The following is a 22,494-nucleotide window of genomic DNA, read 5'->3' as shown; positions in this document are numbered from 1 at the left end:
GAATGAAATCTTACAGAACATAGCAAGATTAAATCATTTGAAACTTCAAGAACTCTGCTGAATGATGGCTTAAGGTATGTTAACTGGAGACTCAATGATGAAAGTTTTTTATTTCAAATCTTTCATCTTTATTTAAGGGTAAACAAATCAGAATGAGCTGTTTAAATTTAATATTTGAACCATATAAAGCAAGAACTGTGGCAAAAGATTAGGATTTAGGTTTGTAAATCAGAGGTGCTGATTACAGTGAGAAGCCCTATCTGAAGATGAAGCTGGTGATCAGTTGCCCACTAACAGCTTTCTTGTGAACTGATTTATAAGCACACACAGAATTAGAGGGCAGGGGATGGATGCCCTTTCCTTTATGGAAGAGCTGGAGTCATACACTAGTAAAGACTAGTCTTTCGTATTCCTTACTGAGACTCTAGGTAAAAGATCCCAATCTCTCATGACTTAAGCTAAATTCAAATCCATGGCTTATATCTTATAATGGAGACACCAATCTAGAAAACCAATTATACAGAAAGATGGGTTTTTAAGAGTAGGCATGAGAAAATTGATCACTGTCATTTAAAAAGGACTTATTTGGCACCGTCAGCACACTCAACTAATGGACAAAAATACAATATATATGCTGCCATATGCTTTTCCTATTTTCTGCATTAACGATTTTAAATGAGAAAATGGTTGACTTGGATGCTGCTCCCCCTTCTGCTCTGAGTGGCTACTGCTAAGTTCCATGACCTTAAAAATGTAAAAACCCCTCTCTTGATTTTGTGACATGTTAAGGTCACCAGGGGTTTATTAATTAGTCATAAACAAATGAATAAAACATCAGGGTTTTTTTCCTGATCACAGTGTTACCACGAGATCATAACAGAAACCAAACAACAAAAGGAACTATATGCATAATTCTCTCCTCTTTTTTTTTTCCCCCTGAATTAAGGACAAACAATTATAATTCTTTACATTTTCACAATAATCCCTAAAATATGCCTTTGCAGAGAATCTTGATTACTCACAGAATCAGTGAATCAGTTTCCATGTCCAAAACTAGAAGTGCAACAGAATAGAATGAAGTATGAATAACAAAAAAAATTGTTATACAAATGACAGAGAAATTTTGGAGAAGTAGTGCTTTACTGAGCTAGAAAGAGAGAAACCTTTTTTGTTTATGCCAGAAAAATTGACATCTTCATTTATTCCCTCAATTTGATCCCTCATGAAGCCCAAAGTTTACATCAACAGATACATGTATAATCCTTATATGTACAAAAACTCAAATCTGAATGAAGGTTTTTTACATATGCATTACTTCAAGTTATCAATTTGTAGTTTCTCTTTAAGACTGTCATTAAAGAAAATATTTATTTCTTCAGAATTCATGATAATCTTCATCAGCATCCATACAACTTTTTGACATTCTGTGAACAATTTGATTCACAAAGGAGGTTAAAATTATAAGTGTGAAAACCTTAAAAAAAACACAATTATTTAGAACCTCCTAATTCATGGGCTACCACTATTTTCTTAATTTAGCATGCACACAGTTATAAACTGCCTGTAAAGTAGTTTGACATTATCCCATGCAAGAACATACAACTCTCCTTCCAACTTCTTCCTGTTCACATATTCCTCTACTTAATCACAGGTTTTAAAAATAATCCCTTAGACATCTTTTCACTCAGACTGTTGTCTTACACTATTGATTTTTATTATACCCTTGTCTACACTTTAACAAAAATGACACTTACTGATAGAATATGAATCCAAGGAAATCTTCAGATATCAAGAAATGCATAGCAGGGTATTGCATTTGAAGGACTAGTTAATGAGAGATAGGATTCTTGGAGTTTCTTCTCAGTTGGTTCTTAACCATAGTAAACTAAATTTTCATCTAAATCATATTTCTACAGACACATAAACTCTTTCCCAGAAAAAAGGTATGACTGTCTGTATGAAGTGCCATTTGAGAAGAAAACTAGTTATACTCAGTACACCATGGAATTACTGTTAGATAAACATAAAATAGAGAAGTTACAAGCATATCTGAATAACGCTGATTTCTACTTTACTGCTGATGAGTACTAGCAGCAAGGGCAGCATTTATTAACAGAAAGTGTTGCTATATCTAGTGACATATGCTGGGAGCACTGCATCCCACATCACATAGATGTTGTGGACATTGTACTACACTTGAAAAAGATTTGCACTGTCCCTGAGTAGAAATATTTTGAAATTACCTTAGCTTTTTGAGTTTCCTGCATTAATTCACTTCCATCACTACAGCGAAGAGCAGAGATAAATGTCAGACTTCCTATTTAATTCCCTTATTTTTTCAGTGAGGAGATTGCAAGCTACAGCAAGGTTTAGGCTAACCTCCTGACACATTCAAGTAAACTTACCATGGTAATATCATTGAAGTTTGGAATATAAAGCAGAAGCTACACAGTGAGACGTTTTGTCATTCTTACTGGAATGATGTTTATAGGAACATAGCTAAACCATATCTGTGTTGCCTAGACAGGTTAGTTTAACTATCTAGCTGCTTATCCATTAGTACATTCAAATTTTCTTTCATTTTATATTTATTATATTCATTTTATATGCCCACAGCAAATTCTGTAATTTGATTATTTCAATTTTGAGGTCCAGTCAAAATTATCAGTAACAGATGTAATATTGATTTCATGTTTTATTAACGGAATATAATACAGGATTTTTTTTCCCCTTGAAACTGAAACCAAATGCTAAGCTTCTGAGAAACATGGCCTATGAATAACTTTCTAATGAGACAACCAAATTCATACTGTCACTGAGCAAATACCATTCTGAAATGGAGTTGACTGTTTTCCAACAGCAGTTCAAAGAGCTATCTTAGGGGGACCCTTTACAAAGTACATCCCATTTATGAAACAAAGAAAATTTATATTAGTGAGACATTGTTCTTACCTGGAAATTAAATAGTCACCTTGCTGATGGACTTGGTTCTGTCTTCCCTTTCATTAATTCTAGTTTGCTTAATTTTTCTGTTAGCCAATAGGTTTACAATCTTCTCCTAAATTCAGAATTATTTTTATATGTGTCTAGTTTAGAAAAAAAGATTCTTCATCATAGACCAGTTAATAAGATCCCATAAAAAATAAAAATACTTTGTATGTATTTTAACTTCAGAACTACAAACATTTTTAAGGAAAGGTTTCGCTTTTAAAAACAAATAAGGAATCTGAGATTAGTCTTTCAGCTTTGTCTTACATGATCATAAAAATGCAAGCTAATCACTATTTAATGCTATCCAATAAAATTATAGTCTCATGGGAATCACTAGAAATTTTATGTTGCTTCAAACTTTCAAAAAATTAATTGCAAAAGTGAGTCCCAATACAGATACAAACATGGAAAAAACAAGAAATGTTCCACATTTTCAAAACCTACAGCTTTTCAGAAAGTAAATGGATCTAGTGTTCTATCATTTAGAAGCAGACCAAGATTCCTCATGATTCTAATTAATGTGGAGATTTCACTTCAAAGTAAGGCTATAATCTTCATACGACATCAGAAGACTAGTACATGTTGTATGGATTTTACTGAATATAAATCTTTAACACCTAACACATGCCAGAACACTACAGGAATGCATTAATATGCTTTGGAAGTACTTGCATTACTTTTATGAACAGAATTGTTGATTCCGACTTCTCTATGACATGTGTAAGAACTGAAATGAGTGAGTGGTCAAGTTGAATTTTGACAAAAACTCCATCTAATGAAGCAACCCTGAATTTGCTTGAAAGAATGGAGTGACTGTCAGACTCAGTGATCATCAAAACCTATTGAACAGCATTGCAAGTTTGATCCAACAAATACTTGCAAATTTCAAACCTAATATGTTGTTTATTCTGTTTTCTGGAACATTTATAAATTGATAAAAAACTGAATCTAAAGCAAAATGCAAAAAAGTTCTCAAATAAGAACATAAATTTTCTCTATTTTTATATAAGCTGTTCCTACCGATTGTAGCTGTTTCAGCAGGAGGGAGAAAATTAATATATTTGTCATCATTAACACCTTATTTTCACATTAATACACTATTTTCTAAGTTTGAAAACAAATTAAAATCGAGAAACAGTTAACTAAATGACTAAATGCTAAAAGGCAACTTGCAGTCAACAGCTTCTCTCGTTTTTTTCCACTGATTAATTTCAGTTTTAACCTCACACTAACTAGCAAAGCAGATTTAGCAGCAATTGGAAGCAGTTGAAATTGCTTAAACTAAAACTTTAAAAGCAGTCATGCTTTAGGAAAGAAATTGGAAAAAAACCAAAGCTTTTTTAGAGTAAACAGGTTAATTTATCTGTATTGGTTATGAAAACATCGAATGAATGTACTTGAACTGTAATTACAGAAAATACATTCATATTTTCCTCCTTTATTCCTCCTCTTCACACAGAGAAGACTGAATTACAATGACTGTCATAGTGATTTGAAGAAAAGCAGCGCACTTTGGGGCACTTTTTAAAACCTCACTACTTTAAAACTACATAAAGAGGAGCAATGATTATGACTGATTAAGTGTGGGGTTTTTTTGTTGGTTTGGTTTGGTTTGGGTTTTTTTTGTTGTTGTGTTTTTGGGTGTTTGTTTGTTTGTCTGTTTAATTAAGCTTCTTTGGACATCTGAAGCACAATTTGCTTCTTGGTGTTAGACTGAATTTCCTTATTTAAAATAATATCTCCAGTGTATTTATGGCTGAATATTCCAAAGTGATAGAAGAACTACTCAGACAGTAAAATTAATTCAGGAAATAATTTTTATATATTTACCAGGGAAAAGGCCAAGTCCTCTCTTTGAGAAATTTAATGCTGACTTGCTTGGAACTTTGACACAGGATCATCAGTTACTGTAAAAAGGAATGTCAGCTGTCTGGGAATACACTAGTTAGTAGATGAAGTATCTGATAACTGGTGTATTTGTGATTCATCTGCATACCTACCATATCTGTGGTAGTCTTTTCAAATACACAGGAAAAGTGACAAATTTGAATTATTGAAATATAGAATTATTACTACCTAAAATTTATTTACTTATGTTCTTAAAGATATATCACAGTTCAATATGTTTTCTCATGAAATAGTGGAAGAGAGATTAAAAACCTGAGTGGGCTGTGATAATGCATGAAGTAACTTTGCTCTGCAGGTATAAAAGCTGGGGTAACTCAAGAAAGATCTCACAAGAACATGTGGTCAAGAGACACAAAAAATCTTGTCTTTGCCTATCACTACATAGCTGTAGTAGCCCAACACATGGTTCATCCTTTAAGAATTGCTTTGGTTCTCAGCACTAGCGAGCAGTGAAATGCAAATATATAAGCTTTACCAATTACTCTCATTGAAGGGGTTATTCTGATTGTTCAACAGCCCCCCAGGCTGTGTTACTGCTTATAGCAATATTCATATTGGCAGAAGACTTGTACCAACCTCTCAAAACATTATGAAGATGGATGGGCAACGAACATTAAATACTTATTTTCAGTTTGCTTTGTTTTTCTTTGGCTTTTTTTGAATGTGCACAATGTGCAATACATGATCAAGTACACATTAGTAGCACACAGACCTTTCTTTGCTCTTTTACACATACTAGTTTTCTCAGCTTGTTTTCATTCACTGATAAAAGTGTTTCAAGTCTTGAAACAGTTAACCTGTCAGCAGTCCCATAACATACCATAAGTAGCCAAATGTAATGCAACCTGAGCAGTGACAGAAAATGAAAAATAGATTGGATGTTTCAGGTTTGGAACAGTAAATTATCATGTTATTTGTTGAACCATGCCTAGGCTCAGCCAGCCATACATCATTTGTCAATACTCCAAACTCAATCTATAAATTAACGTCATGATTTTTGTACTGTGACTAAATGTATACTATTCTCAGGAGAGGTCAGGAACTGCAGAAATCATGTAATTTTACAGGGTGATACATATTCACAAATCTCAGAGGATTTGACCTATATTCCATATAGATGATCAGAAGCCTTTTTGTCTCAGCTGATACCTGGATTCCATTCCAGTTTTACCAAACTTGTGGAGAGCGAATAGGGTATTACACTAATACCAAAAGGAAAGGAAGTAGAAACTCACCCAAACACAATAGGTATGAGTTAAGAAATTGTATCTTCTGTTATGTTTAAAGAAATTTTAAAGTGGGGAAAAATTAAGAAGGAAGTGGGGAAAAAAAGGAAGGAAGGAAGGAAGGAAGGAAGGAAGGAAGGAAGGAAGGAAGGAAGGAAGGAAGGAAGGAAGGAAGGAAGGAAGGAAGGAAGGAAGGAAGGAAGGAAGGAAGAAAGAGAGGGAGGGAGGGAGGGAGGGAGAAAGGAAAGAAGAAAGAAAGATTTTTTTCTTTGCTTCTCACTATCCTACTCTTACTAGGTAGCCCAAGACAAGTCTGTTTTGCCTGTTTCGGTACTTCATGAACACTGTCCCTGTCCTTACCTTGACTCACAAACTTTTCATTGTATCTTCTCCCCCTGTCCTTCTGAGTAGGACAAGTGAGAGAGATGCTTAGTGGAGACCTCTCGGCTAGCCAAGGTCAACTCACTACAACACATATTCTCCTTGTTCTGAATATGAATGTTGGAACCACAGGTGGTGCAGATTTCTTTTACCTAACAATAAAGTCTGAATATTGTCATTGAACCTGCCTTGCCTCCTTGTAGGTGTATCATCATGTTTCCTGGTAAGAGCATTGACTCTACTGCAAACCAGATGAGAAGAATGGGTAATTTGCACAGATGTGATCCTTTCCTAACATAAAGTTGCACAATTTGCAGACTAGAGATGGCTAGCAGCCAAGACTGGTTGCATCTAGATATGAAGACATAACCAAAACAATAATTCTTTATTCAATGTCCTCATCAAACAATGAAACCCTTTGCTGATGTCGTACCTTAACATAGTGGTAACTTTTCTGCACAGTTTTAAGGGATAAATCTCACAACAGGGATGATTTGCTCCATAATTTGCTATTCCTAGAGGGACTTTTCTGACTAAATGCAGATGTATCAAGACCTAAATGCATTGTCAGAAATCAACCCATCTCACTGCCTGCCTGCCTGCCTGGCAGGCTGCTGAAGAATTCATGACTTCAGCATCAAGTGCAGTTGTATCACGCTGATGAGGGTCAGAAGCCTATAAGATGGGAAGAATAACTACACTACAATAATCAGTCTCTGGAGTCTTGCCTGAATTTTGAAGGAAAACATCTTGCTTGAATTTCCTTCCTACAAGAATATTTTAAAAATCTATTTTTAAATTGCAATCTTTAGAACATAGGAAGTAATAGATTTGAAACCATACTATTAGATTTTGTAGTGCTGGGTGCTAGAAAGTATCAGCCTGTGAAAGAAATTGAATCCATTTCTCCTAGGTTTACAAAAAAATACTTAAAACACTGAGTCTCGTTCACTTCTCTTCCAATGTACCTACCACAGCAGAGGCCCTTATAACATAATATTCACTTAAAGACTACCACATGCATAATGCTCGGGGCAGACTGACCAAGACAGAAAAGACAGGTTTTTGTTCTCATTTCAACAACATACTGCTATGCCATTTTCTTTTCAATCTTAGTACTCCTGATATACTTTAGTTTCTTTTAATTATGTTCAAAAAACCTAAACAGAATAGACACAATCTACCATGAAATGGCCTCAACTTGCACCATTTAGATTAGATATAATGACAAATTTCTTCACTGGAATCACCCTGCCTGGAAGTGTTCAAAAGAAATGAGAATGTGGCATTTGAGAATATGTTTAGCGGTGAATACAGGGGTTCTGGGTTAATCACTGGACTCGATGATCTTAGAGGTCTTTTCCAGCTTTAATAATTCTATGATTGTAGGAATGATTTACATATATACAATAATAAACATATATACCTACTAGTAGGTATAACTTATACTTCCTTAGGACAGAGAGGCTTCCCAAGACTTATCAAACATTGTTCTGTACTTTTTGATAATGAAATTTGATTGGTTAGAATGGTCTAAATGCCAATCTGAACATCATTCCAAATGCGGTGGCTATTAAGGGTTCACTTCTATGATCATCACCATCATAAAATGAATGTAAGATGCCAAAGAACCTAAACAGTATGCTGAAAAATCAATCTTTAAGCACAGTAACAATGTCACAAAGTCTTTTAGAAAACCCCCAAACCTTTTATATTGTTGAAAGAAAAAAAGAAATTAATTTGTTTAGTACACTGGAGTGTTTAGTAACATGGATGTTTAAAAGGTAATTTCAAAATGGAAACATTAAATTTGCTTGTAAATGTCACCCTTTTCAGGCACAATGTGTTGTTTCATAGCATGACTTCTGTATGCAAGAGTGCATTAAAAAACAAGCCTGGAGAGGGTTTGGTTTCTGCATCATACAAAATATGCAGCAATTTTAATCAGCAGGGTTTTTTTTTCAGGAGGAAGATGGCATGGGGCATGGACATACTCCTGCTTCAGAAAATAGTTCATCTCTTCTCAGGTAGAATGGAAAGACAACTATGCAAGATCAGTGACGAATGTCCAGGTAGGGCTAAAGAATACAAGAATCTAGCAAGACCCGAAATAAGTGGATGAAGAGAAAGCAAGAGAAACGTTTCTCTATTTTGCATATACTTTTTTTAATATTTCATGCTTCTTACAAGTAACAGACTTTGACACATTCATCTTTCATCCAGTTAATGAAGTTGCATTTCCAGTCCCTCTTCTGCAAACTGCTCATAACAACTAAAAATATGAGGAAATACTATGTATAAAACTCATCAAGATTCTCCAGTGTTTTTCAGTAATACTTTGATTATTGCATGTGAATGCCTTTTGGCAGTGCAGAGCAGGCCAATATTTTTAAAAATAAGGTGTAGAGAGCATGTAGGCAGATAAAAAAGGTAGTGCCTTATTGCCTTACCTTCCAATAAAATGTGTTTACATGATAAGAAGTAGATTTGGACTTTCACACTTGTAATATGATTAAAAATTATTCTAACTTAATTTAATCAATTTATGCCTTGAGCTATGTAAAGGATAACACAGTATCTCTCTATTTTTGTTTCACAGGACCAGAAGATATTTATGGCACAGTACTTTTATCACAAAACTAAGAATGTCAAAATGAGATTAGAAAGAAATCTTCTTGTATAGAGATGCACAGCATGTTATTTTATATATTTCAGTTTAAGGTAAACAGGCAGAGGATAAGAAAAACTTTTTTTTTTTGGTAGCCAAATATTAGACTATTTTAGTCTGTTTGTGCCATCACACTAATACAAACTTTGCTGTAGAATAGAACATAGAGCTTGCAGATACTACGAAGTTCAGCTCACAAAGAAACAGCTTACAAAGAAACTCTCCACAAAAACAAAACCCAAAGAAACAAGTGAGCAATTAAGAAACTTTCTGCTGACATCCAACAAACAATTCCATATGCCTGAAATCCTAGATTTCACCATCACTAACCTACCTCCACTCTGTGCTTATTGGGAAAGGTAACCGTACGCTGAATTTCTAGGGCAGAGGCTTTGAGATTCATATTCTCCTAGTATGTCTAAATTCAATACTCAAGATGGTGCTGACCTCACACCATCTATCAGATGAACCTGAAATCTCCTTGCTTTCCTCTCTTTTTCTTCTGAAGTTCCTCAGTTTCTGCAACCAGGAAGATTTTTTTCAACTCTTTTACTCTTGAGGAGTTCTACATACACTCTAAAATGGATGATTCACTATTATCTTAGCTATCTTGTTTGACTTCTGTTCCCATGGGAACAGTTTATATTTCATATAAATTTCAATTTCTTCAAGTACAACTGTGTTAAGGAAAGCGCTTAAAGTGTCTACGCTTCAATATAGTTGTCCAGGAAGAAAGAATAGGGCTGAACTTCTCTACTTAGAATCACAGCATAGCTTGGGTTGGAAGGGACCTTAAAGATCATCTAGGTTGACAGGTCAGTAGTTCCCAGGGTCTTCCCCTCTACCTTTTCTAAAGATGAGTACAATATTTCCTTTTTTTCTTTTTCAGTCACCTGGGACTTCACCTGGCTGCCATGACTTTTCAAATACCTTGGAGAGATCCTATCTAGATCCACTATGTTAGACATCGTTAAAGAGTCTCCAGACAAGTTTACAGTATGTAAACAGCAAAGGCAACTGAATCCCTATCACCCCTGCAATATACACCACAAGGAAAATTTAGGGAAGGAAAAAAAATATCAGCCCTCAACTTTTTGACTTTCAATGGTTTAAATTTAGAGTTTCCCATATTGCAGTCTCCAAGCAAGTTCACATTTTCCAGTTTCTGCATTTAGAAATGTTACAGATTGCCTACTTATTTTGTCACTGCACCTGTATGTGCTTGTCTGGAATTTATTTCCTTGTTGTCCTACATTTGCCCTACAAACTAAGAATGCAACAGCATTCTCAGCTCAGGAAACTACCTGGAAGAAGTGCTGAAAGGATGGTGACCATTTTGTGTGTCTACTGTTTTCAAATTTAGCATCTGGCTATTCTAATGAAAAAAAAAAAAAAAAAGGAGTTTGTCTTCCCCAAATATTTTTTAAAATGCTAATTAATTTTAGACCTAAGTCTTCAGTCAATTAATAACCTAGAAGTGGCTGGAAATGATGGAAAGCAATAGCACAGAACCTTTTACATAAATAGGTATGAAGATGGAGTATAATTTTCTGCATTCATTCCATTTGCTAGTAATACCTATTATCAACGTATGTCAGAAAATTTTAACAATGTAGTTCAAACAGATAACTAAGAAAAATGAGGATCAACAGGCAACCAACTATGAGAAATGAGAGGAAAAATCCAATATTTCTAACTTATAAATGTTAAAGTTAGGACAGAGATGCATACTTATAGGCAAAATGAAAAAAAAAGAAAAAGAAACTAAAAGTCATGATTAATGAAAAGGGAACTATTTGTCCAGAACAAAAGAATATATATTCTAAATGTTAATCTTAGACTTTAACATTTATTACCACGACTCAGACTGAACTTTGCCCTGAAAGTGGATAGTATTTCAAATATTATGATAAAAAAGAGAGAATGTAAGAATTCTAAGCAACATATTTAACTTCATTCGATGCCTTTCTTTTCACTCTTTTTTGGATCTCAAACATTGTGGCATGTGTAGAAGGGAGAACATGTATCTGATCTCCAGTGAGCCATATGCTGTACACAAAGGGCAGGTTCCTTCAATATATATATATATATATATAAAATAACCAAAACCAGAAAGCAGAAAAGCCATGGTCATAAAATTTATTAGAACAATCCCTGACACCTTAACAAAGAAATATACCATGTTTCAGAATAGTTTCAACTATTATTCTTTTTATTTTTCTGCATCCAAACGATGAAATTTTTATTCTTGTTTCCAGTACCCAAACAGTATTTGGGAAGTTGTTCTTCACTTCCACTACCTCTACGATTTTGGAGCTTCAAACTCACAAAACTAACAGCAAAAATGGGAACTTTATTCTGGTTATTTTTAAAGCTTATGTAGCCATTTGTATTGTTAGTAATAACAGCAAGTATGTTCACTGATGCTTCATCTCAAAGACTTAATGTTTCACTATAATTTTAATCGAAAACCTCCAGGCTTCTTAGCTGCCAAAGGACAGAGTAATATGAATTACATCTAATATTCCACTGACATCTGTCAAATTCTTTCAGCACATAATGCTTTTGCTTGTGAAAACTATCAAGAAGAAAAGCACAACTCATAATCAGTAGTAATTTGCCAATAGCCCAAAAGCTTTTTCAGTACAAAAAATTAACTGAATTTGTGCCTTTTCAAATTATAGCAGAATTGTAATTTTATTTTTTTAAGAAAAGAAAGCAACACCAAAAAATGGTGAAAACAGATAAAAAAAATGTACAACACTAAAAAAAACCCCTCACATTGCTGAACACACGGCCACTTGACACCAACAATCCTTCAATTTCAACAAAGTAAAACTTTTTTTGCAGTGTTATAACAAGACTTACTTATCACAGTTTGACTTCAGTAAGTAAAAGCTCTAAAGTATAAGAATACAGAAGAAAAAGGCTGTTTATGTCATAGATGTATAAAAGAGTCTTATCAAAGTAACCATCACAGCAGAAAGATATTCAAGAAATAAAAATGGTGGATTGAGCCAAAACAACCACAAGAATGGATAAATCCCTAAACCAGAAGTTTCAAATAGAGTAGCTGATAGACATTTTGCAATAACCCAATTTTATTTTCCCCTGGACTTGAATAGGGAAAATTTTAAGGGAATGTCAAAGTACAGCCTTTTAAAGATAGCCTTTTAAAGATCATTAAGATGTTTCTTGGCTGTAATGACTTTGGAATTTCAGTTCATGCATGCCTGGAAAGAAAGAAAAGAAAGCCCTTCAATTAATCTACTTCTATACAGAGTGGGGTATTGTACCGAAGACAGAAAAATATCAGAATCTTGGGGAATCAGAATCCATTTGTTTAACAGCTACAGTTTTAACACTGATCTGTGATTTTCCGCTCATGTTACAACTCATTCTGCACTCAGATCACTGAAATCACCTTTCAGCCCTAATCTGTTTTCTCTTTTAACTCTGTCTTCATACTATTTTCAACCTCCCTATTTTTTTTTTTTAATCAATAGGTTTACAAGTTCATTGGTTTTCCTCACATTCTGTCATTTAGAAATCAAAAAAGATTTTACACAAACCTGTGCTGGTGGGTCCACTAAGCATAAAATAACCAGGGATTTATATCAAAATTTATATTTTGCTAGTAAGGGAAAAATCAAGGCCCTATATGGTCTGTCACTGACTAGTGCAACCCAGAAACATCACTCCTTGAAAGCTAGCTATTATCTAGGCACAATCCTCATCATGCTACTGGCTTCCATAATAGCATCATAAACTTCTAGCTTTAATCAGTACTCATGTCCACCAATTTCATTTTATTGTTGGTCCTGCAAAGCCATCATTGCTCACTGCATCATATCTACAAGTTTTGTTAGAGTTTAAAGGGCATTTCAGAACACCTGTCTCAGTCCAGACACTTGTCTTACAGTCACATTATAGGTATGAGGCTTGCAGAAAGAATTGCTTCTTAACAGATACATGCATCTGAGCATGGCTATAACTATACAAAAAATGACAGTAAACCTACCTTAAAAAAAAACTCCAACAACAATATCAAAAAAAGGCCAAACAAACAAAACCCATCCCAACAAATTTTTTTAACAAAGTTACCAAGGAAAGACAGCACCTCAAACATCAGTAGCTAGAACCCAGAGGTAAAAGAACTTCTCTATTTGCTTGATAATACACTGTAAAGTGCAGAAAATAAATCATATGGGAAAGGGAAAGGATTTCTTTGAGGTTGTGTGGAACCCTACTGTTTTAACTCCTAGAAATTTTACTCTAATTTTCAGTCTATGTTATTTCTGCTGTTAGAATTGCCACAGGAACATAGAATGATACTGGGCATATATTCTGTATTTGTTCTTGTGATAAGGTTACTTTATATCTTAAAAACTTTCTTCTTTTTTCCTCCTTTATGTATTTAAAAGACAACAGTAATATCTTTAAACTGTTAATATGCTGGAGTAAGTATGCTCAATTCCCCAGTTTCCATTTTCTTCACAGTATTCTGTCCCTCCCCTTAATCTTTTTATATGTTTGGCAACATTTAATTCTCTCTCAAGACTCAATGTGCTAGCAACCTGAAAGTTCTGCACTACCCTGTTTCTGAAGCAACACATAATTTTATGATTCTTGATAAAAATAAATTTATAAATATTCCCTTAATGTCAATAACTTTCACATGATTTTCCGGGAGGCTGAAATTGAGGCCTGTACCATATTCCTTGCTAAGATAGCAGTAGTTTCTCTTGGTCTGAAGAAGAATTCCCACTCTTCAGAGTCTGTCTGAAGTTCACTGAGTTATAGACTACTTTTCCTGTAAGTTGATCAGCCATGACTTCTCATTAGTTTACTTCCACTGAAACAATCCTCATGGTAACAGAAAATTTAAAAATGTTGCTTGTTAATCACCAAAGTCACAAGTTTCTGCCCACTAGAGTAGATGCCAGAACTAAATAAAGTGACAGCAAGAAGCTTCCTTTTCTTCCTGAGGTGGGATAATTTTCTGTAAAGACTTGTTGACCCATGCTTTTACTCAGGGAACAGTAATATTGGAGACTGGTTTGTTCTTCAAAATATTTCAGTAGGATTTCAGAATTGAACAGATTTTTACAGCTGTTGTAGATGTTGGGAGCACTGGTGGTAGGGATGGTAACAGCTAGATGATAATAAAAGCATATGGAGGATTTTTGTTTTTCTATAGAATGTTTTCTTTAGCAAATGAAGATTAACAACAATTAGATGCACATCAGATGACTAAATTGCTGAAATCCTAATGGAAATATAGAGGCTACAGCCCACCCAGGGCTCAGACTTGCCAGTAGCTGCCTTGAAGCCAATAAGGCAAGCTGAGGGACTAAAAGCTGCAGGAACTTAGGAAAAAAACACAGGCTCTGAGACAGCACACCCAGTGGGCTAGTATCGCTGCTCTCAGGCTTTCTGGGGAGAACCAAAGTGTTCTGCAACTTTAGAGACCTATTTTAAAACAGAATAGTATTTTGTTGTGCTTAATTCCACAATTAAGAAAGCTATGTGCCAGAAAAATGTGCTGCTTCCTAGATTTTAAGACTGCACAGAGGGAATGATATCAGCTCATACTATCAAAACCAAAATGATACTGTTATTTTAAATCATTTCCTGGTACAGTGCTGACAAAACTCCTACCTCACATTATTCAGTCCCCATATAAAACCAACTCTCTGTCTCCAAGGAATTACAGATTCTATCCTCAGCAAACTTTTTGCAATGGGTTCAGTTTCACTGTCATTCCATCTGCCTCTGGAAATCACGACAATAGGAAACAAGGTATCTGCTTCTGTGTATTCAGAGATTTCACGGTGAAAAAATGTTCACATTATGAAACTTTAGGGTCCTAAAATATTCAAGGTCAACCAGTTATGATTCTAGAAGATTTCTGACTTGAGTCAAAACCACTTGAATGTTCTCTGCCCACTGAAGCCATGTGAAAGAAGAGGTATTAATAGAGTGAAGTTATTATTGTGTTAACCAAAGAAGTGGCCTGATTTGCCAAAATAAACCCCATTGCCTGTACACTACTATAAATCCTGAGGCTGTTAAAGTCTACTTACTTTCCTGTATGAACCACTGCCACTAAACATGCAAAGAAAAAAAAATGTTTTAAATAACAAGCAGTTCTCTAAATATCCCTTAAACTTTGATAAGTTTCATGGAGGAAAGTTAAGTACTTGGCACATTTCAGCAACAGTAAAAATGGTAACAGTTCCTTTTAAGAAGATAGAATTCATTGTGGAAATGACCTGGCAAATAAATTTGTTTTACACCATATTCTCCTAGTTCAGAACACACAAAGATTTGGAGTTCAAGAGAGTCATATATTACTGAAACAAAACACTGTATCTCTCTCATCTGATAGATTTGATATGGCTTATACTGTTTAGATAAACTGAAGGCAAGGGGAAAGGGACGCTGATTGAAACTCCACTATACCCACAGCTGAGATTTGTAGTCTTTCAGAAACAGCAAAGCATCTGACACTTCTGTAGCTTCATCTTCTCTGCATTGTCAGATCAGGGAGTTGTAGGAACCAGTAAGATCCTCTGAAGTTGTTTCCTCTCCAGGTTGAACAGCTCTCAGTCTCTCTTCGAACATCATGTACTGCTGACCCTGACTCTTGGTGGCCCTCAACTGGGTTCACTCCTGTATGTCAATATTCTTGTGCTAAAAGCACAAAACTTGGACATAGGAGTCCAGATGTGGTCTTACAAGTGCTGAATAGAAGGGAAAGATCACTTTTCTGTACCTGCTGTCAACACCCTTACTAATGTTGTTCAGGGTATGTTGTCCACTACGACCCCAGAGCTTTTCTGCAGAGCTGCTTTCCGTACAGTAGGCCCCAAGAGTGCCTTGTGACTGGAACTACCACAACCCAGGGGCAAGAGCTTTCATTTGCTATTGCTGAACTTCATAAGGTTTCTGTCAGCCCACTTCTCCAGCCTGTCCAAGTCCTTCTGACAGCAGCCCTCCCTTCCCAGTTTGGGTCACCCCAATCTGGTGTGACTTGCAAACTTGTTGAGAGTACTCTCCATCTCATCATCCAGGTTGTCAATGAAGATATGGAATAATACTGCTCCCAGCACTGATCCCTCAGGGGTCCACCATCTATTGGCTGTAAGTTTGGCGTTTTTGAGCCCAATCTATTTTCAGTCTACTTTATAGTGCCTTTATCCATCCTGTGTTCTACTAATTTTGGGGCTATGGAAGAGGCTAAGGGCTTCTTTGTCCTTCGAAGATCCACAGGATCCTTCCAAGCACATCCCTGAACAAACATCTCCCCTCATCATATTACTGATCAAGTGTATCAAGAAATTGTCTTAAATCTGTTCCAGAAATCTGGATTGCCTGTGTTCAGGCTTATTGGTCTGCCAGCAGTTACTGCTGTGGTTAAAGTCACTCAAGAATACCAGTGACTGGGACTGAGGCTTTTTCCACCTCCCTTAAGAACACTTTAACTGGACTTGTCCATCTTGGAGGTCTTTTCCAACCCGGTTGATTCTTTGATTCTGATTCCGTGATGCGTCTTCTCCTGTTGATGAGAAAGCCTAGAGCAGGCATCTACTACAATATCACCTGTCTTGGTCTGAAATTTGATCGCTGCCCAAAAGCTCTCCACTGGCCCACCACTTCACCCAAGGCTCTGTCCACTCAAAACACACCTTTGTACAGAGCACACCTTACTTAAAGAAGGGCATCTCATATTGGCATCCTGTTAGCACACTAAGGCACATGTGACTTGTATATACAACTGGGTTCAAGGTTAAGGAGTTGCATCATGTTTGTTACAGAAGAAAGGGAAAAGTTGGCCAGACATGCTGACTTCCTTAGGTTTCCCCCTTCTTTGGTGAAAGAAGTTTGAAGTTATGATTCACTGTCACTCTTTTCAAATATATCTGAACCATAGTAATTCTAGGGGAAGAACAAGATCTTTTCATTAGAAAGCAAAGGGAATGCCTGTGTAGGCAAATGGAAAAGTTTCCACAGAACTGATTTTGGTGTTGTTGGAATCTATTAAAATATTTTTATTCAATTATTAATCATATTATAATTATTAATTCTACACAACAGAAATAAAAATATCATAGAATCATAGAATATGCTGAGTTGGAAAGGACTCATCAGGACCACTGAGTCCAGCTGCTGGCCTTGCACAGGACACCCAAGGAATCACACCATGTTCCTAAGAACATTGTCCAAACTCTTTTTGAACTCTGGCAGGCTTCGTGCTGTGACCACTTCCCTAGGGAGCCTGTTCCAGTGCCCAACCACCCTCTGGGTGAAGAACCTTTTCTTGATATCCCTGACACAGCTTCATGCTCTGCCCTCAGGTCCTGTCACTGGTTGCCAGACAGAAGAGATCAGTGCCTGCCCCTTCATTTCCCTTCATGAGGATTTTGAATACTGCAATGAGGTCTTCCCTCAGTCTCCTCCTCTCCAGACCGAACGAGCCAAGTGATCTCAGTCACTCCTCATATGGCTTCCCCTCTAGGCCTTTCACAATACACTTAATTTTACAAATATATATATTTTTAAAAAATATATATAGTAATATAGATGTAACTTTTAAAATGCCTTTCTAATATGACACTAAGAAAAAAAAAAGTTTACCATAAGAAAAGTCCCATTATTTTTAAAAACTTTTTTCCCCATTAAAATATACCCTAGGATACAGAGGTGTGCAATTGTATTTTCAAACAAGAAAATAGTGCACTTTAATCCTGCAATGTTCAGTGTCTTGCAAGTAACTACCTGCCATTATGTAGTACCATAAAGTCCAAGTCTTGTTCTCGACTCATTCATTATGCTATGTAGCTGTTCAAACCACACCCTCCTTTACAATATCCTGAGGTTTGAGCTGGTATTTACCTCTTATTTGCAATGGTATGATAATTATTAGTTTAGTAAGTGCCTATAGCAAAACTTCTTTAAAAAAGAATGTTTCACATCTTGACTTAATAACATTTTATTTTTCAATCAGTTTTACTACTTTAACTGAAAATCTCCAGTCTTTAGGCCATCTGCATGCAGTCAAAGATAAATAATGGAAGAAAGAGCTCTGTAACACCCAAACACCTCTCAACATATAATAAAAATCCCCCTATCAAACCCTAAAACACCTAGATCCCAAACTGTAAAGTTTTAGTTTACCACAAATTTTTTTAAGCTAAGGATTTCTATCTGGCATTCTAAGTTAATTCACCCGAGCCAGACTTTGACATGTAACTTGATTTCTTCAAGCTAGAGATGCAGTACCAATTGCTTACCTGACTCACACGCAAATGTCTTTGATGTCTCATCATGAAAGATAATTGCCACTGCATGCTTCTTTGTCTCTCGAGGCAATCTGGTTATGTTTTTGATATTGTGTAGCTCAGTTACCTTAAAATGAAGAAAAGTATTTTAGACCAGTGTATAAATAGTCCAAATAAAAACATTAACCTTAACTGCTCCATTTTTACTATAAACAGTTTTTCCCCCCATCTTGGTTTCTGTCAGGTGAGAGTTAATTTTTTACAGAACCTGGGAGAGGGTCTTGGTTAAGGCCTGGATATTATTCCATACCATATTGCCAGGGGCGGGAGTAAGGGACTCTTGCGTCCCAGGAGAAGGGCATTCATTCCAATGGAGAGAAAGTCTGTTGGGGAAGAAGAGCTGGTCCATATTTGTCACGGGCTTTCCATGTAAATTGTTTCTTAGCCTTGCATATTTGGTTATTAATATTGTTGCTGTTACTGTTAGTTTTCCTATCTCATCATTGTTTCCAGTCAGTTGTTCTTATCTCAACCCGTGATTTGCACCTTTTGTGCCTTCAAATCTCAACTTCACCCTTTCAGACCAGGAAGGGGGAAGGGAAGGGGGGAGTGAGTGAACCGCACTGTGGTTTTAAGCCTTGGTGGGAGAACTAAATAGGGCAATAACATTCCTAAACCTCAACACGGTCTAAGCGTCTTTATGTTTATAACCTTTTTAATTGATAAAAACACATAAATAGGTAGAATCTAAAGTTGCATCACTTTCTGTAAAATATAATGTATTAAAAAGGGAATGGTCTATTTCTCTAATAAAGTCCTACTTGGAATCATAATTTACAATGACATCAAGTCAGCCTTATGATTTTCTGCAATCTATTTTTCAATTTCTATATTCATACAACTTGGATCAGTTTCAGAAACTACATCAAATAGAAAGCCTAACAGTGTTTTATTAGTTAAGTGCAGTAACTCAATTAATCTGTCAAATAGTATCACTACATTTGTAAGAATAGATCCTCATCTGTCTTTAAAGTGTAACAGTCATCCTCAAAAGAACTCAAAGTTTTATTTTATTTTCTAAATATCTGAAATGCTTATCTACAAAAAAATACCCTTCCAGCAAATTTACAGCATAAAAAATTCAATCTATTTCCATTTTTTTTGATGCAAGTAGATAACTACAATTAATACAAATGGAGGAAAAATATGTTATTAAAACCAGAGCTGATGGCACAGTTGATATTAATCTGCTTAACATCTCATATTATAAAATCTTTTTCTCAGTTTCTTGGAACTCTAGGTAAAATTTATGTGTTTATATTTGGTTTATTCGGGCAGGAGATTTGCCTCAGGCACAATTAATTTCTAAAAAAATGTCATCCATATGAGTCTGGCCATCTATGACTAGGGAAAAAATGGACTGCATGTAGGTGCAGGTTTTTTTGTTTTGCTTTGAAATTCTTATGCTCCCAGTATACAGGTCTACCATTCCTTCTCATAGGCAGGAAGGAATGTTTTTAAGGCAACAGAAATGTTATATGGTGCAGTAAAGAAATGCAACTTGTTGGGGCAAAGATATTTCAAATAATATTTATAGCAGATGAGCAGTGAGAGGCATCAAGAAGCCAGCAGAAGAAACTGAGACAAGCATGAAATGGAAAGTGTATGTGCTAATGATGAACTTGAGATTAGAACTGAAGACTGATCTAGAGTCTATCTTGACAGCCTTCAGCAAAACTTACACCAATTTGTCATCTTTATTGTAACAGGTGGGCCAAAACCAGATGAGGTTCTGTAAATACTGTCTAATGTATGCTGAACTGAGGGGGATAATCATTCCCTTTATTGACTGCCCATGGTTCTGTTCACACTGCCCATGGAGCTTTACTAGCTGAGGCAACAAGATCCACGGCTATACTGACAGGCCTGTTCCCAGCCTGCCCATCACAAGCCTGTGCCATCGCAGGGGATCCATTTTAATTTTCCTTTGTCTCTGGAATAATAATGCCTTCCTAGACAGCACAAAACTTCTTATAACTCCAATGTGACAGGCAAAGTTATATGAATTGCATCTTCCAAATTCTCTAACTTTTACTTTCTTTCTTTAAGTCAAGGTTTTTTGAGCCACTCATAGTTTCACACAGCAGTCATATTCCTTTTGTGTGTAACAATCCACAAAAATGGACCTCTCTGAAACTATCGTGATATAGATACTGTGAGATATCTATTTTCTTGTCAAATGCTTTAATGCTTTAACATGGGTGGACAAAATATTTCTGCGAGCTGAAAAAATTATTTAAAAATTTTATCTTTCCATTGAAATGCTTTGTTTTACAAGAGCCAAAAGAAATAATTTTATTTTAATTGTCATTAAAACATTCTGAGAATATAGGGAATTTACATGCATTTTAGGAAAAATAACTAATTTCACTTGGCAACCTAACAGATAAAAAGAAAAGAGAAAAAAAGTAACGGAGCTTTAGTACTCAGTCCCATCATAACTGAGAAAGCAGCACATTTCATAGATTCACACAATGGCTGAGGTTGAAAGGAAACTCTGTAGGTCATCTGGTCCAGCCACCCTGCTCATGCAGGACTACCTAGAACTAACTGCTTGGGACCACATCCAAATGATTTTTTAGTATTTCCAAGGTGAGTCACACTCAGAAACCTTCCTAGGCAATCTGTATCAGTGCTTGTTCAGTGATTCATGATAATCAGAGGAAACCTGCATTTCAGTTTATGCTCACTGCCTCTGGTCCTGTCACTGGGCATCAGTGAAAAGATCCCGGTTCTGTCTTCTATAAATACTTGGAGTGTAGAGAATATTCTCATTAATAAGCATATAACGAAAGAGCCTTCTCATGTTCAGGCTAAACAGTCTCAGCTTTCTCAGCCTTTCCTAACAGATGAGAACCTTCAGTCCAGTCTCCTCATCCTTTCTTTGACCCTTTGTTGTACTCTCTCCACTATGTCCATGCTTCTTTGATATTAGGAGACCAGAACTGGAACCAGTACTCCAGGTGTGGCCACACCAGAGCAGAGTAGTGGGTCAGGATCACCTCCCTCAACCTTCTGTCAACACTTCTCCTAAAGCAGTGCAGGATACTATTATCTTCCTTTGCAGAAAGAGCATGTTGCTGGCTTGTGTACACCAAAGCATACACAAGCTGAAGGAGCAGTTTTATGTTTATCTGTTGGGCAAATCAGGCAGGCTGACAGAAAGAGACCCCAGCAGTTAACATTTCAGGAACACAAGCTGACTCTAACTACAAGAGGGGCCATATTATCAAATAAGCCCCTCAGTATTTCTATTGCTTATGTAATTTTTAATATCAAATAGAGATGAATATTTGCTTCCATATTCATCTTTTAAAATTTACTGTATGCTTCCCTCCACAATCAGAGCAGAAAAACAGAGTCAAGATTGTGAAAGTCTATCCTCCCATTGCTAGAGAGAATTAAGTTAATCAAATTCTGAATTCTGGGTTTAATGTCAGTGAAACATGAGTCACTTCTCTACTTGCTGAACACTTGCAATTAAAAAATAAACACCTGAGAATTTAGATTATTTTGTATGAAGGAAAAAATGAACTATGCCTTGGAAACCAGACTGCTTTATCTCGGGGATTTTTAAAGCTCTGTCTTAAATTTTATCTATAATTTTTTAAAAACATATAAAGCAATAAACCCTTTTAAATGGAGAAAAATATCAAAGTTACCAAAAAGACAAAAAAAACCCATAAAAAATCAGAACTGCTTTGAAATAATTTAAAACATCTCTTTGCAGACTTTAAGAGGGTTTTAAAATACTAATAAAGTTGAAAAATTATATTAAAAGTCCTCCTTTTTTATGAATGGTACATTAGGTAATTCTATTTTTTTTTAAGGAAGGAATATTATACCAAAATCTGCTCCCTCTGGTATTACAATGGCTGTTCTTCACAACAACAAAATAGCATTTTGAAACTACTTAGACCATTGTATCAGTAGAAAAAAAAAAAAGGGAAAATTTACTGTGCCATTACACATGTAA

At 35.7% G+C, this 22,494-nt stretch overlaps 1 protein-coding gene across 1 annotated transcript in view; it reads right to left on the bottom strand.

Annotated features, from left to right (window-relative positions):
• Positions 1-22,494, bottom strand: part of DOK6 (docking protein 6) — a 240,685-nt gene that overhangs the window by 106,025 nt on the left and 112,166 nt on the right. The window contains exon 3 of the mRNA XM_027882863.1: positions 18,471-18,585. Coding sequence (XP_027738664.1) covers positions 18,471-18,585 — 115 coding nt within the window. The remainder of the gene's footprint in view (positions 1-18,470; positions 18,586-22,494) is intronic.

Source organism: Empidonax traillii, unplaced genomic scaffold, assembly GCF_003031625.1.
Source record: "Empidonax traillii isolate 1590-97213 ecotype Southwest subspecies unplaced genomic scaffold, ASM303162v1 scaffold113:size1526484, whole genome shotgun sequence".
NCBI classification, from domain to species: domain Eukaryota; kingdom Metazoa; phylum Chordata; class Aves; order Passeriformes; family Tyrannidae; genus Empidonax; species Empidonax traillii.
This window is presented reverse-complemented; position numbering and strand designations above follow the sequence as displayed.